This window comes from Caloenas nicobarica, chromosome 16, assembly GCF_036013445.1.
Source record: "Caloenas nicobarica isolate bCalNic1 chromosome 16, bCalNic1.hap1, whole genome shotgun sequence".
In the NCBI taxonomy this organism is placed as follows: Eukaryota; Metazoa; Chordata; class Aves; order Columbiformes; family Columbidae; genus Caloenas; species Caloenas nicobarica.
The window spans coordinates 3,356,039-3,371,638 of record NC_088260.1 but is presented as its reverse complement, the minus strand read 5'-3'; the positions used below and the strand labels follow the sequence as shown (position 1 = coordinate 3,371,638).

Below are 15,600 nucleotides of genomic sequence, written 5' to 3'. Positions count from 1 at the left end.
ACAGCACGTCTTATTGATGCTCTAAACGAACCAGGGGGCCAGATGGCCCAACCGGTGCTTTCTGACTATCCGCTCGCTGCATACAGCACTTGGGTGGTTTCTTGCAAGGAAACCGGCTGATTTGCAGCTTCCCACTTGGTGCCGGTTAATAGCCAAGGTTGAGCAGACTGGTCACAGCGTTTCATGTTTCCCCTGCACTGAGGAACGTGGTGTTGGAGCCCCAGCGTGCAGCACTGCTTGCTGCGATGGCCATGGGGACCGAGCTTTGCTTCGTTGCTGAGGTTTCTCTCCCAGGGTTCAATGTGAAGCACCATAGGAGCTATAGGACAAGGTGCTCTCATTTGTGCACAAGCTCTGGTTGCTTACAGAAGGAAATACTAAAACAGGAGCAACTTTCATCTCGAGGCACCTGATGCCTTGGCAAATGCAGTCCCTCTGATTTCACAGCACACCGTGGGTCATGACTTGCCCAGCTAGGAAAAAAGTGATTTGCTTTCCCATAATCTCCTCCTTTGTACTTAAAACTAAACAAATAAGGTCAATTTCCAAAGGCTGCTCAACATACAAAATCAAAATATTTCCATTCAAAAGCAATAAAACCATTTAGATGTTGCCATTTCCTTTCCTCAGCCAAGCCTCTTTTCAGGGTTTGACCTGGATTCACAAAGTGTTTTAGTGATCCCCAAAACGGCGGTTTTAGGACAAACCGGGGTTGGTTTTGTTTGGAATCACCTGTTTTTATGTCTGGCAGACTTCTATTGTAAATGCTGATCTAATGAGCTTGGCCACAAGGGTACAAAGCGATAAAAGCTATGGGGAGCTTTCAAATACTGTAACACACCTCAAAGGGTAATTAAATGTAATTCTTTTCCATCATTATTAAACAGTGGCGGAGGAAACGCTGCAATAAGAAAATACTCAGTTCCTGCCCCCCTTATCAGCTCTGGCTCCGGCTGATGGAATTTCTGCAGTCCCCTGTGTGCTGTATGGAGCCCTGGGGGTACTTGGGCTCCTTATTCCCTCCAGGAAACAAGGATCTAAACACAGCTCAGGATCTGGCCTCTGTCCTTACCTCCCCTCAACTGTCAGCTGGGTTCTCGCCTCCTAATATGCTCAGACACATTTAAAATTCTCATCCTCACTGTTTACCTAAGGGTGCTCCCCAAACCTTCACTCTCTTGACATTTGAGCAATGTAGGAAAACAACAGCTTTCCATAGTGCCGCAAAGTCTTTCAAGTCTTTCATAACACAGGCTGCCTCTGTGTGCAAAATCTTGCCGGCACAGAGAAAGTACAGCAACATCCTACTGGAATAAACTAAAATCTCTTTTGGGAAAAGAATTATTTTGAGGATCGCACATGGGGGACACAGATTATGCACCGACAGGCTCTGGGCTGTCTCGGTGGCATCTCCTCACACTTTGCTTTTGCTGCTCTCACACCAAAAGACAGGAAAAGACAAACCGCGCTGTGACCAGCTCAGGAGCTTGGACACGGCTCAGCAGCCGATACAGAAAACAGAAGCTCCGATGAAATGTGCAAACTCAGGCAACGAGCATTTATTGTCTTGTTGGTTTGACGAGGAAGCTGCGCTATTTATTTTGTTGATTCATCTAGAATTCTTTCTTGTGCTTATTTTATTCCTCAATAATCCCCTTCTGTTTTCTCACACCTCCTCGTCGAAACTCAGCGAGGGAAATAAATCCCGGTTGCCCCTATAGACAGCGATCAGCTGGATTCCCCCAGGGGTTTGCTCCCCCCAAAACGCCCGCAGCAAACCCCAACAGCCCCTCTTAGCGGAGCAGCCCTTCTGCCGGGGGCTCACCCACAGGTGCTTTCTGTGCCAGAAAATCTCTAATTCCGATGCTCTTCCCCTGTGATAACTTCTATTTTCACGTGCTTATTTGTACACAGTCCCCAGGGTTCAATGGCAAAACCTTCAAAAGAGTTTATTATTGTTTGTATTCTATTTTGTTTGCTTCTTGCAACACAAACAAGCTAACCTGCAGGAAGAAGAGAGAGGGCACTGCCCGAGCAACCATCTTACAATCGGTAGGCAACACCTAATACTTGTTTCCATTTCATTTTTACCTGAATATCAGCCTTCATTAAAAGACAAGAAAAGCATTAAAGCATTTAGTAGAGGAGGGGGAAGATCTTATCAGTACAGCTTTACTATTAATCTTAAGCCCAAGTTTGGAAAAGTAATAACCAGGTGAGTCCTCCATGCAGCCAACAGGACCAGGGCTGAGCACCTCTGAGCAACACACCTGGGTCCGTCAGCAGGATCGGTTCCTTCTCCGCCCTTTTTCAGTCTGCAAAATTTCTCGCTTGGGCTTCTCCTTCGAAAGTTGGTTATAAAAACACACTTAAAAACGTGTGGCAATGCTGCAATGAAGTCTAAGTGATTTCCAAAGCTGCCATAGAGGTGGGGTTGTGGTCGAGGCCTCGGCTCCGTGCAGGACTCGCAGCTGAATGGGGGGACAGGAGAAGGCGCTGGTGTCCAAAGCAGCTGATTAACTGATTTTAGATCACCGCGTTTCTGCTAACAGCTAAATGGTCATGTTCTGGTTTATTTTATCAAGCACCAAAACCAGACAGCAAGATGATCTTCATTACTGCAGCACTTTAAAGAAGTTATTATTTTTTATTAGTTTTTACCTATTTGAGGAAACTAAATCTTTGGGTTCTCTTGGGTTGTTTTTTTCGCCACCTGCGTGGGCCCAATTCCATCCTCCTGAGCTTGATTTCTGTGTCCCTGACTCTCACGCCACCATACATTTCCCTACATAGGAGATAAGCATTTATTCACGTTTCTGTTTGTGCGGAGTGGTAAAATATTAGACTTAAATTTTTTATGACATTCATAGGAGTGGTTATGGAGGCAAACAAGATTACAGCAAGTACTACATAAACGCTTGTTTATGCAGGAAGGGGAAAAAAAAATACAGACTCCAAGACATGTTTGCAAAACTGCGGAAGAGTCCAAGGGGATGTTTTTTAGTTTGTCCTCTCCTTTTCCTACCTCCCTGTTTTTATTGCAATCACAGTAACAACTCCCAGCTGTTGAAGGGCTCAGTTTATTTTCAGTGCAATATTGTTTCCAGCCGTGGGTTATTTTTGGGATTCAAGGGTAGAGGTCTATAGCAGGCGGGCAGCACTTACCTTTGGAATTAAAACACTACTTGACGCAAACCACATCTCGCCTGTGCAACGCCACCGGTGCACACCCCTGTGCACGCTCCTGCACCACCACTGCGCACCCCTTCTCACACTCCTGCCTGCGTTCCTCTGCACGACTCCCTGCACACAGAATCACAGGATGTCAGGGGCTGGAAGGGACCTCGAAAGCTCATCCAGCGCAATCCCCCCGCCGGAGCAGGAACACCCAGATGGGGTTACCCAGGAAGGTGTCCGGGCGGGTTGGAATGTCTGCAGAGGAGGAGACTCCACAGCCTCCCTGGGCAGCCTGGGCCAGGCTCTGGCACCCTCACCATGAAGAAGTTTCTTCTCATATTTAAATGGAATCTCGTGTGTTCCAGTCTGTACCCATCGCCCCTTGTCCTATCATTGGCTGTCACCGAGAAGAGCCTGGCTCCATCCTCGTGGGTGGCACCCACCCCTCCGCAAGGCTCTTTACAAACCTTTTTGTGCATATTTTGTTTACAAACAGCCTTGCGCGTTTTCCCGGGTGTCCCGTGCGCGGCCCATTGCACGCACGGCTGTGTGCGCACGCACAGTTGCACGCATGGCTGTGTGTGCATGCACGGTTGTGTGTGCACGCACCGTTGCACGCATGGCTGTGTGTGCATGCTCCATTGTGTGTGCACGCACGGTTGTGTGTGCACGCACGGTTGTGTGTGCACTCACCGTTGTGTGTGCACGCCCCGTTGTGTGTGCACGCACCGTTGCACGCACGGGCTTCGTTGTGTGTGCACACACCGTTGCATGCACGGCTGTGTGTGCAAGCTCCGTTGTGTGTGCACGCACCGTTGCACGCACGGTTGTGTGTGCACGCCCCGTTGTGAGTGCACGCTCCGTTGCACGCATGGCTGTGTGTGCACGCACGGCTGTGTGTGCATGCACCGTTGCACGCACGGCTGTGTGTGCACGCTCCGTTGTGTGTGCACGCTCCGTTGCACGCACGGCTGTGTGTGCACGCTCCGTTGTGTGTGCACGCCCCGTTGTGTGTGCACGCCCCGTTGTGTGTGCACGCTCCGTTGCACGCACGGCTGTGTGTGCACGCTCCGGTGCCACCGCAGCCGCTCCGCTCCGCGCGCAGTGACGGCGGCGGCCGCGAGGGGGGACCCGCGCTCTTCCCGCCGCTCCGCGGCCGCTGAGGGAACCCCCCCCACCCCCAGTTCCACCGCCCGCTCGGGGGGGCCGGGGCGCACCGGCCTCCCAGCCCACCGGGGCTGAGAAACTTCTCCGGGGTATCGTGCAGAAAAGCGCACACGGGGCTCCTCTACCCCCCGCCATTCTCGCTGGGCCCGCTCCGGCTCCCGATAGCCCCGTGTCCGGGCGGGGGCACCGAGCGGCACCTGCGGAAAGGCCCCTCCCGGCCCGCAGGTGAGCCCGGCGCCGCCCCCGACTCGCCCGGCCCAGCCCCGGCTCGCCCGTCCGTCCGTCCGCGCCGCCGCAGCCCTCGGCACAGCGCCCGGCTGCCCCGGGGGAGCGCTGCTGCTGCTGCTGCCGCCGCGGCGGGCGGGGGCGGCGCCGGCTGCCCCCCGGGGCGGCGATGCGGCGGGGGCGGCCGTGAGCGCGGGGCCGGGGGGGACCCCCGTTGCGGGGCAGGCGGCCCCGCCGCCGGACGGAGCCGCGCAGCGGAGGGGGCGCGGGGGGAGTGGTTAGAGCGGCTCCGCCGCGACACCCCCAGCCCCCCCCCCGCCCCGTTCAGCCGCCCCTCTCCAAATAAATCAGCACCATGACTACTTCTGGGCATGGAACAAAGAGGATGCTCTCCCGGGGCCCCGCGCTGCTTCTGGCGCCGCTGCTGCTCCTGTGCCGAGGTAACCCCCAGTTCCGCGCCGCGACCCCGGCCCCGTGGTGGTTTTTATTTTTTTTTATTACTCTTTTAATTGATTTTCTTCCCCTTCCCCCCCCGCCCCCGCTTTTACTTTAAAGATATTTTCCCCTTCTCAGCCCTCCCGCCGACGTGGCTGCGGAGGGCGGTGGGGCCCCCAGGCGTTGCGCTCTGCCCTGCGCGCCCGCGGACGGGACACACACACCTCCCTCCCTCCTTTGGGGTCGCAAAGTTGTCCCCACCTCAGCAGCCCCCCCCCGCCCCCGCTCTGTCCATAGCGGCCTCCCCGTGTGTCCCCCCACGCGTGTCGCGGGCTCCGGGTCCCTGCGCGGGGGCTGCCCCGTGGTTCCGGCCTCTGCCAGCGGGTCTGTGCCGGGTCGGGGGGGAAAAAGGGAGAAGTTTGGGCTTCCCGGAGCGCTGGGAGCCGGGGAAGGGGCCGCGCTTTCCGCGGGGGTCCCAACCCTCCGCTCCTCCCAGCTGCTCTGGCCGCCTCTGGCTTCGGGTGCGTGGGGCAAGCTGTACAGGGGTTAAATCTCTTCGGTAAAACGGTCCTTGTACCGCCGTTCCTGCGCTTAATTTTAAGCAGAGTAGGTTTCCGTGGGCTGGCGGGGAGCAGGATCAGGCCCTTGGGTGAGCCAAGGTGGGTTTTCCTAATTGCGGGCAGCTGCCAGGCGCACGCCTGCGGCTCGAGGGAGCGCGGCTTGGAGCATCTCTCTCTTTTTTCTTTTTCTGTTTCCTTTCCCCTGGCTGAACTTGGGAGCAGCCTTTTGGGTCCCAATTGCGGGTGTTTGCCGGGGAAAGGCTCATCGCCTGTCTGGCGAGCCGAAGCGCTGCCCCTGGGAAAGTCTTTTGCAGGACTTCTCTCCCAGCACGTTTTTCTCTGCTTGCTCGTGTGAGCTCCCTGGCAGATGTTGTTCCTAATAAATAGGGGTTGTTAAAAGCAAATTAATTGAGGTGCATCGGCGCTGAAGTTGCTCAGCGATTCATTTGCTTTACTGCTGCTTGGGACGGCGCTCACCTTCAGCTGTAGCGTAGGGCTGGGAAACTTCACCAGGGCTTTAGGAATATGCCAAAATGCAAGGATTTCAGGTGAAAAAGGAGCAGTCCCTGGGAGGGACAAAAGCAGCGGCTCTCATTCCTGGGGAGGGCAGAGGGAATGTGTTGTGGTAGGGAAGCGTTTCAGGAAAGGTCCCTACGGGGACAGCAGGAGCAATTTGCGAGGAAGGAGGCATCAGCCTTGGAGACACACACACACGATGGACAGAAGGGGGTCCTTGCTCTTCGTACCCTAAAAAGCACTGCTTGCCCCCTGCCCTCCAGCTCTCTCCTTCCCCTGGCTCAAATCCTGTTGAGTGGGGTGCCAGGTTTGGGGTGCAGGGCACAGAAAGTGGGGTGCAGGTTGTGGGGAGTGGGGCACAGGACTCGGAGCGTGAGCTGCCTGTGGGTCAGAGCTGCCCCGGCAGAGCAACGGGTTTCTGTTGCCAGCACTATGCCCTGTACTGTGTGACGCTCTCCATTTATTTGAGGAGAGCGCTAAGAGCAGCAAAGGAGCAGGTTTTATTTTTTTTTTTTTATTGCTTTGACACATTAACGATAATCTTTTCACTGATATTCCCCCCTCCCATCTCCTCCTGTGTGGGTAGCTACCATGGTGAGATTGGGCTGTGGGTGTAATTCTTCCAGCGCTCTGAGTGCTTAAACATATGGAAACCCACTTTGAAACAGTTTGTGGCTGCAAACCTACCGCCGTACCCATCCCTCTCCCCTGCTCGCTGAATGCCTCCCTGCACAATGCACACGTTAGAAACTCGCAGCGCGCTTGCAGCTCAAGCTGTGAATAACGAATCCATCCCCAGCCTGCGCCTTCTCCTCCTCTCCAGGCTGTATCAACCCTTTGCTTTCGTAGCTGAGCGCTGCCCCTGCCCCGTCCCACCCCTGGTAGCAGCAATCTCTGCATGCGGAGAGGGGGTTTGGGATCTGGGGAAACCTCTTCTAAAAGAGGCGAGTGGTGGCAGCGCTCTGGAAGTGTCTCCCTCGGGGGCTGTGCTGACCTTGCTGCAGCTCGCTCTGTTCCAGGTTGTCTTTCTCCTCCGGATTACGGGGTTTAACGAACCGCATCTTGGTTTGGGTTGTTGCAAGACGGGAGAGACACCTGCATGAGTCATGCCACTGTGCTGCCATCCCTGCAAAGCTCCCGGCTCGTACAGACGGTCACGTTGGGCACTTGCCATTTTTCTCTCTTTATTTGCCTTCGCTCCCTTCCCCCTTGCCAGGGCTGGCTCTGGGCAGGCTGTGTTTTGGGGACTGGAGATGCACCGGGCTGGGTTCCTCCAGCCTCTTCAAAGCGGGTGGCGTTTGTTTGCCTGTCAGGCAGGTCCCCTAAATAGCTTTGTGAAGGTCCAATTAAGAGATCACTCTCCTGTCCCCGGGTCTCTGGTGGCCTGGCTGCTGGCGCGCGAGCGGCTGCGAGCAGAGGGTGTGCGTGTGTGTTGGCAGCCGAAGGCCGCTCACGCCGAGCTCGAGGATGTCTCTTGCTGGCAGCGGGCCCCCGTTTGTTGCTGGCATCTAGGCAGGGTTTTTGGCCGCCTTCCTCGCTGGCGGAGCTGACTCTGAGGTTATGTGAATTAGGTACCCTGTGAAAGACCTGGATGAGTTACCTGCATGTTTTGTTTTCCTGCCTGATGCTGTCTGCCCGTCTCGCTCCCCTGCTTCGCTGGCTGCTGATGACGGGGGGACGGGGCGTGCAAAGCTATTGAACAAACCAGCCCCTGTAAGATGCACTTGGGCCGTCGTGGTCCGTGCGTGAGGAGGGACCTGTGAATTGCTTTAGGCTCTGGCTCCAGGGAGAGACATCACGCTTATTTTGTGTCCCTGTATCACTCTACATAATATGGAGGCAGGTTTTATGCAGAGGTTCTTCAGGAACAAAAATGAAAGACCTGTATTATCTACTATACGATGGACTTGCAGAATGTGATAATGCAAACTGTTGAAATATGTAGGTTATTCTCCCCGCATTAATGCAGATCTCAACATTTTATGCAATGACCAACCAAACTGATGCGATTTGGAGGATAGCGTGGTGGGGGGAGAAGTCTGAAATTATTATACTGCCTGTTGTACCAGCATCCATTAGAGCAATGTATTTCAGATATTCTGATTTTACTTCCCATCAGTGTAAATCTAGAGCAGCTCCTCTGAAGTCAGTGAAGCTGCTCTGGATTTATGCATCGCTGCGGTGATTGGCATTGGCTCTCTGGGAATGCAGGAGGCAACTGTGTGACTTGCCCTGTGCCGTGCTTTTCACTTCAAAAAATATCCTGTCACTGATGCTGCAGCCTCCTTTGTATATTTGAAATGGGGAAGTCCACATCACTCACTGGTTTTGGGTTTTCATTGTTTTCTTCAATTTGTTAGGCTTGGTTGCAAAGCTCCATTCACTGACACCTGATTCTTGGGCTGATCAACAGAGTTGCTTGAGGTTCGAATGCCAAAATAGTTACGTTTAAAAAAAAAAATCAATGAAGTGCGATTAATTTGCTGTATTTTATTACTGGGAATGATGGGCACTCAAGACTCTCACTCCAAGCCCCATTATCTCCGTGTTTAAAGCAGCTTAGCGTGGCGAGGAAGGAACGAGCCCAGGAGCAGCTGTAGGAGGTCAGGGCAGGGGGTCACCCAGACCAGGATGCGGTTTGTGTTTCAGGCAGGATTTTTGGACCAGGGATACATTCCTGAGCCAGAGATGAGCCTGAGGCTCTATTTAATTGCTGCGATGGGTTCCCCATCGTGGATTTGGTCACTCTGTGAGCCTGGACCGATGTCTGGTGTGCACAGCATCTCTGGGGAAGGGCTCCCTTGTGTTTCAAAGAGCCTGGAGAGAGGAGCCTGTGCACCACAGAGCACGGCAGGGATTAGGGCTACGTGGCTTTTTAGGCTGTTTAGGGTTTTGTCATTTGTGCCTGTGGGTTGGAGATCTCCACCCTGGGTGACCCCACAATGAGTTGGGGTCCTCCTGCCCTTCTCGGTAGCTCCTCAGCAGTGTGCATTGAAGCCAGGCTGCTCAGGACGCCCGTGCTGGCTGCCCTCCCTTTGCTAGAAGGGCAGGGAAGCAAAGGAAATTGTTCCTCGTAGTGCTGGGTTGTGACAACTTATGGTGCTGCTCCTTCCGACCTCAGCGGCTGAGGCTGATCCGGAGCACAAGTTTTGCCGTGATGGAGAGGTGGCTTCACCGAGCTGTGTGTGTGTGTGTCTCGCTCATGCAGGTGGCTGCAAACCTGTCCTGTGTTGGAGGTGTGACCGGGGAGCAAGGGGGAGGTGGCAGTCTCCTACATCCTGTAGAAAGCAAGCGAAACTAAAATCTCCTGGCCTTAGTAAACATCCCACTGAATGAGAAGCCATCCCACTGAAATACATACTGTCAGCTCAACAAGTTAAATTCACTGAACTCAATTTCCCCCTTCTCCCCTTGCCTAAATATAACTAATGTTTGTTAATGACAAGCGGTGATGTGATTTGTTGGCGTAGCGTTAGCACTTACCCGTCAGTGGCTCAGCTGATGTGCTGGCACACGGGGGGAACGGAGGCGCCTTCCCGACTCCGGCTGTCAAATCCTCTCGCGTTAAAGTTCCACGGAGGCTGGGGAGTGCGAGTTACCGTGTGGTGCTCTAGATGTCGTGGAAGACGCTTGGATTTCCTGCTGCCAGGAGTTTCCCAGCTGGCATTTCAGAGGAAGCTGTTCCCACGTGAGGATGGGCAGGCAGAAATCAGAAGCAAAGAGGTGCTCTGGGCTAACGGACGGGGCTGGACGGGGACTGCTTGGTGTCTGGCTTTCCCCGGGTATTTGTATTTCTCTCTGAGCTGCCGAGCGGTGCCTTGGGAAGTAATGCACGTGCTGCTTGGAGTGTCCGTGTTGGATAAATCCAGTGTGGAAGGACTTCACTAATTGCTCAGTACCTTGCATGATGGGCTTCAGTCTCAGATGCAATGTAAATATTATCACTTCTTCTACTCTATCCAAAAACTCTCTTGCAGCACACTTTCAGCTTTTCTTTGTTTACATAAACGTGTTGGTTTCTGACAGCATTCAGAAAGCTTCATGAATTTATGATGTGCTCCAGATCTGAGCACACTTTCTTTTTTCCTTTTTTTTTTTTTTTTTTTCCTGAAACGCTTTTTCCTCCCAAATTTTGGTGATGGAATGGCAAGAGCTATGCATCTTCCACCAGGCTATTGAGAGGCAATGTAAACACCATCTTTCATGGAAAATCAGTTTGTTCAAGTTCAAAAGCAGCCCAGCCTCCCAACTTGATCAATTTGCCTGTCATAGGAGATGATTTTAAAAGTGGCAATTACGTCCTATCTTGTCTCTTGCTACTTCAGGCAAGGAGAGAAAAATGAAGTGTAGCATTTGATTTTTAACTCTGATTTTTTTTTTTTTTTTTTTTTATGTTGTTGGTGGTAGCAGGGGCTGAAGCAAAGGGGTGCCCTGAGGAGGTGAGGGATAGCCAGAAACAGGGGGGTTTCCACGAGGCTGTGGTCTGCTGAGTAGTCTAATTGGAAATGGTGCGTAAACCCACTCTGCCCCACGGTGGAGGAGGAGACCCGAAATGACCCAAAAATGGGTTTCTAGTGACAAGGATGCTAAATCTCGCCGAGAAGATGCTTAAAGCTCTGCTGTTTCATGGCCACGTCCTACTGCCCCAGGGCATCGTGTTGCCCGTGGGTTAAAGACCGTGCAGGGACCAGAGTTGGGGTTATGGGGGGGGATGCTGTAAACCCACCTGTGTTAGGCAGCTCTAGCTTGGTATCTGCGATAATGTCACAAACCTGCCCTGGATGGAAAGAAATACTGGAAAAATGCCACTGATGCAATTCATGTTGGGGCTAAATGGAGGTGCAGGGACCCAAAATCCATATTCTGGCCAAGCCAAGGGGATCGAGAGGCTCCAAAGATGATGTTCCCACTGGACGGTGTGGGAGATGGTGCCTCTGGCCAAGCAGCTGTCCCTGTCCCCTGCCTGTTTGTCTGCACAGGGGCAACATGTGCCCTAAATACCCACCCTTGGGAGAGAATCGCCCTGGGGAGGAGCAGCATTTGTGCTAGAGAGGGGGAAACGTCATCCTCATTACCCAAGAGATAAAAATCCTTCAGAAGATGAAATTAGAGGTGCAGATATCTTTGGGGTTTTTTTGTTTTGCTTGTATGGGAACATCTCAAAAACAGATGGCAAAGCAGAGATTTATTTCCCGTTAAGTGCAGAGGGCTGGTGCACAGGACCTTATCTGCTTGTGGGCCCTGTAATAAACCTGCCAGCAGGTGATTTAAATCCAGTTTTTCTGATTGGGAGGGTAGTAGAAGGAACAGGGTTTATGTTTCTTATGAATTTTATGAGCAATGTTAGATTTTTAAGATGCAAGAATGATCAGGGCATGGCTCTGTAGCACTGGAGACTTTCATTCCTTTCATAAAGGATCTTCCCTGAGTCAGAAAAATGAACCATTTTACATTATTTAGCAGTTGGGCTGCCGAAGCCAGCTGTTTGCATGAGTGATGGATGCGACTATTTTATATTTCAGTTTAGGAGTTCTTGTCAATTAGCCACAGCTTTTGCTTAGCAGCAAGACCTTTGCCATGGTGGGGAAGGAGGGCTGCTTAATGGATGCTGCAGCTCTTGAAACAACCACTTTATACTGCAGCTCAAAAAAAAGATGAATCTCGCACCAAAAAAAACCCCGAGTCCGTGCACTCTAAAAGGGAACCCTTGAGCAGATGGAGCAGGTTTCTATGCAACGAGCAGTAATTAGAAACTCACCAGACAGTCGGTAGCTGGTGACTGTCTTTGGTACCCAGATTTTCGGGTTGCAAAAGGAGCAAGCCCGAGGTGAGTTTTGGAAGGAGCTGGTCTGGACGTGTGTGTGGAGCAAGTTCTGGGCTGGGCTGGGTGCCTGGTGTGGCGAGGGACAGCAGCCGCCAGCCCTCGGTGCCTCTGTCCCCAACGCCGCGAGGCTGCAGCAGTCGGGGAGGTCACTGGCGGCTTTGGAAGGCGCTTGGAGAGCTGGAGGTAGGGGACCCGTGAGCACTTGCGAGTGCAGGAAGGCCACGGTGCAGACCCGCACCGTGGAACAGGCTTTTAAAAATATTGCAACAGAGGCATCTGGAGAGGGTGGTAAAAGCTCTCTGGAAGCAGCGGAGCTCTGTCAGGGCAAGCTTGAAGGCCAGTGTGCCCCAGCCATCCCCGAATCAGGGGAATTAGAGCTGGAGATGTTGGTGAATAAGCCTCCTTTCCCGTCTCTGATGGCTGTTGGGTACAGCCTGTTCCTGAGCGCGCTGGTTTTCAGCGATGCAGGCAGCAGGACTTCTGCCGCTTCCTTTGGCAGAGCCTCTCACAGCCTATTAGACCACTCCTGTATTCCGCCTACGGTTTTTCTTCTCTGCTTCTTTCTGTCATTTGTTGGATGACCCAAATCCACAACTTTGCATCCTTATCACCTGTCCAAAAACAAGCCCTGGCAAATCTGCAGAATGGGCACAAATGGTTAAACAGTGAGTGGGAAATGCTCTGAAAGGAGGAGCTGAGCCTGGCATGTAAATACTTCTACAGTTGGAGGTTATTTGGAGAATAAAGGGCAAGAACTTGAAATGCATGTGGTGATGAGCCATAGATTATGCTCTGAAGATACTCAGAAGGCAGTTGCAGTCACACTATCTAATTCATCTCCCACTAAGACATTCTCCTCCAAGGTGTTTGGAAATAATGGAGGAGCTTAGTTACTAACATTATTAAATCCTCATCTCTGACAGCTACGAGAATTAATATACAAAGGTTTCCTCCTCTTTTTTAAAATGCAGCTCAGTTACTCATTTCCTGCCTCTTGCTTAGGAGTGGCCCACTGAAAGTCATTAGCGTGAGTATTAGCGCAAAAAAGGCTCAACTCCATCAGAGAAACAGGCAAGAGAAAGATGGAAGATAGCACGAATTTTATTGCAGTTGAGGCTTTTTTTTTTTTTCTTCTTTTCAAATATTCATCATTCTTCCATCTGTAGATCTCAAAGGGCTTTAGAGGAGAGAGCAGGCTGAGGTGTGTGGATGGGTGTCAGGGCTGCCCCAGCGTTGGCATTGCAAGGCTGAGCACCGTCCGTTCAGGTATGGGAGGACAGGGCTGAATTAACACTTGGTTTTTTTGCTAGGTTTGATTTGCACCAGCCTGCTAAAACTGTTACGGCAAGTACTAAGCAGAAACGAAGAGATGGAGTCAATGTTCTTTGTTGGTAAAATCAAGGTCTCTGTCCTACAGAGCCCAGCCCGTGGTGCCCACCCCATCGCCTCCCTGGTGTGACAGAGCTGGGCAGCCCATGGGCACCTGGGGACATCTTTTCAGGGCTGCACTGAGGAGCTGTTCTTCAGGTGTGCCCTTTTAAAACCCAAATGTCCATGTCGCATCCCTGATTTCACCACAAACTCTGCCGTATTTGCAATGCTATTAGTGTCATAATGAGATTACTGGTGTCAGCTGTAAGCCCTGGGGGTTGTGGGGCTTTGAGGAGCATCAGCTCCTGGGTGCAGCTTCAGCTACATCTTATCAAAGCATCCTGCTCGTCCAGAGTTAAAATATCATCCTCCCTTTCTCTGAGCATATTGCAGCCCAACACATTAAATGCATTAGAAAGCTTTATTGTATTTAGCCAATTAACAAAAAGGGAAAGTCAAAGAGAAGTCATCGCTTTGGTTCTTACACCAACCAGCAAACTTTTAGGTGGTTTCTCGTATTCTCCTAGGCTCTCCGTCTGCACACCTTGCTTGCTGCACGGCAGTCCCCACTAGCGCTCCCATGGTGCCAGTAAACCCAAGTCCAGGTCTATATCAGCAGCTGGGCTCCCCATCTCCCCCGGCCACGTGGGCCTTCCTTGCAAGATGCAGAGTCCCCGCGAGGCGTCTGGCACGAGCAGTTTACTTTCATCGTGGCTGAAAAGCCCTCGGCCATCCCGCGTGCCTGTGGTCTAACGAGCTTCGAAAGCTGCTGAAGAATTGCAGCTCTCAACGCTCGGCTCCAGCAGAAGGTGGGGAGGGGGTTTGCAGCCGGCTGGGTGGGATTGAGCCCGTGTCGCTGCCACGTGCACCCACGTCCAAGGCAGCGATCCCAGGGGGGCCGTGGTCGTTGTGAGCCGGGGGCTGAGAGCAGGAGCAGCCCCAGCGCTCATGGGTTTCCATCAAGATGCTCAGCCTCGTGAGGTGTGTGGAGCCTGAGAATTGCTGTATCAGACTCCACTCTGTGGGACTTCATCAGCTGAGTTATCTCCAAAACACAGTTATGTCCCTGAATGGCAGTCTCCTATTGAAAACGATCTCTTTCAGCAGGGCACTCGCGTTTATTTACTGCACAGCTTCTCCCATTAGTATAATCATTACTCCTTGGACTGGGTTTGAATTCAGAGCATCCCACTGTGGTACTTAAAGAATTAATTACAGCAATGAAAGAATTCCTCTAAAGACTTCTATGAATTGGTCTGGTTGAAGTGTTTTAGCTTTGCTTCAGTTGGTGCAGCTCTTGTCAAAAGGATTGTGAGAAAATGCATGGGTCAGTGATTTAGATTAGGCAAATTACGTTAGAAAAATTGATTTGATTTAGAAAGTGAGCTTTCAGATCACAGGGAATTGCCTGCTGCTTACTCTGCTGTGCTGCTTCTCCCTGAAGATGAGCAGAGGCAGATAATTCAGGGTTAAAGTAAGTGGCTATTGTAAAAGGTTTGTCTGAGTGGACGAGAGATGGGTTGACACATACCTTTAGATAAACTATTATTGACCCATATATTGCTGTCTGTGCATCAGCTGAAGATACAGATGGATGGGGATGCTTATCAACAGCACTCAGAGGCAGTTCATGTGGCTTGCTAAAGAAATGGGTCCTTACTTTTAGGTTTGGTGTTTGTGGGTTTGTTTTGTTTTTTACCCCAGAAATAGCTTTTGTGACCGGCATACCTTCAGAGCCAGCACAGATTGGGAACCTGGGCGGGGTTCCAGCATCTGCCTTGCCTGGTTCTGTGCTTACTTATTCCTGGGGCTGGGAGTTCGGTTTTTGTGGAGTTTTTTTACTTCCTTGGATCAAACTGGGTGTTTCCTCCTTCTGTCCCTCATCCTCAGCTTAAAGGCACTGCAGTCACTGGGACGATGCCCAACAGCGGCCAGTGTCCCCTCCAAGAACCAGTTCCTAAAAACCACTTTCTGAATGAGCGGTTCCCTTCCCTGTGCGCCGAGGAGTTTCTTCCAAGTTCCTCCAGCCAGCTGTGTTTTGCCCATGAGAATGATGGGCTGCGAATGCGACGGCTGCCGGCCGGAGACCCGAAACGTTCACCACTGTTTGTGAGTCGCTTACCAGTGCGAATGGGCTCACTCGAGTTCATCAGGGTGACAGGGATGAAGTTTGGCAGCAAGTGTTTCGGTTTTCACTTCGTAAAATTTCTCTTTAAAAAAAAAAAAAAAAATAGTTAAGGAGATGGGTTTTGCCTAGCAATGCTTTTTGTTTCCTTGCAGAACCCTTTAAATTCCAGCTTGTTTAGTGGGATGCTGGAGAGGTCT

The 15,600-nt window shown here is 51.9% G+C and overlaps 1 protein-coding gene across 1 annotated transcript in view; it reads left to right on the top strand.

Moving 5' to 3' along the window:
• Window positions 1-4,924: 4,924 nt before the first annotated feature.
• The window catches only part of TMEM132B (transmembrane protein 132B), a 229,698-nt gene continuing 219,022 nt past the window's right edge, over window positions 4,925-15,600 (top strand). Inside the window, exon 1 of the mRNA XM_065646435.1 lies at window positions 4,925-5,009. Coding sequence (XP_065502507.1) covers window positions 4,925-5,009 — 85 coding nt within the window. The remainder of the gene's footprint in view (window positions 5,010-15,600) is intronic.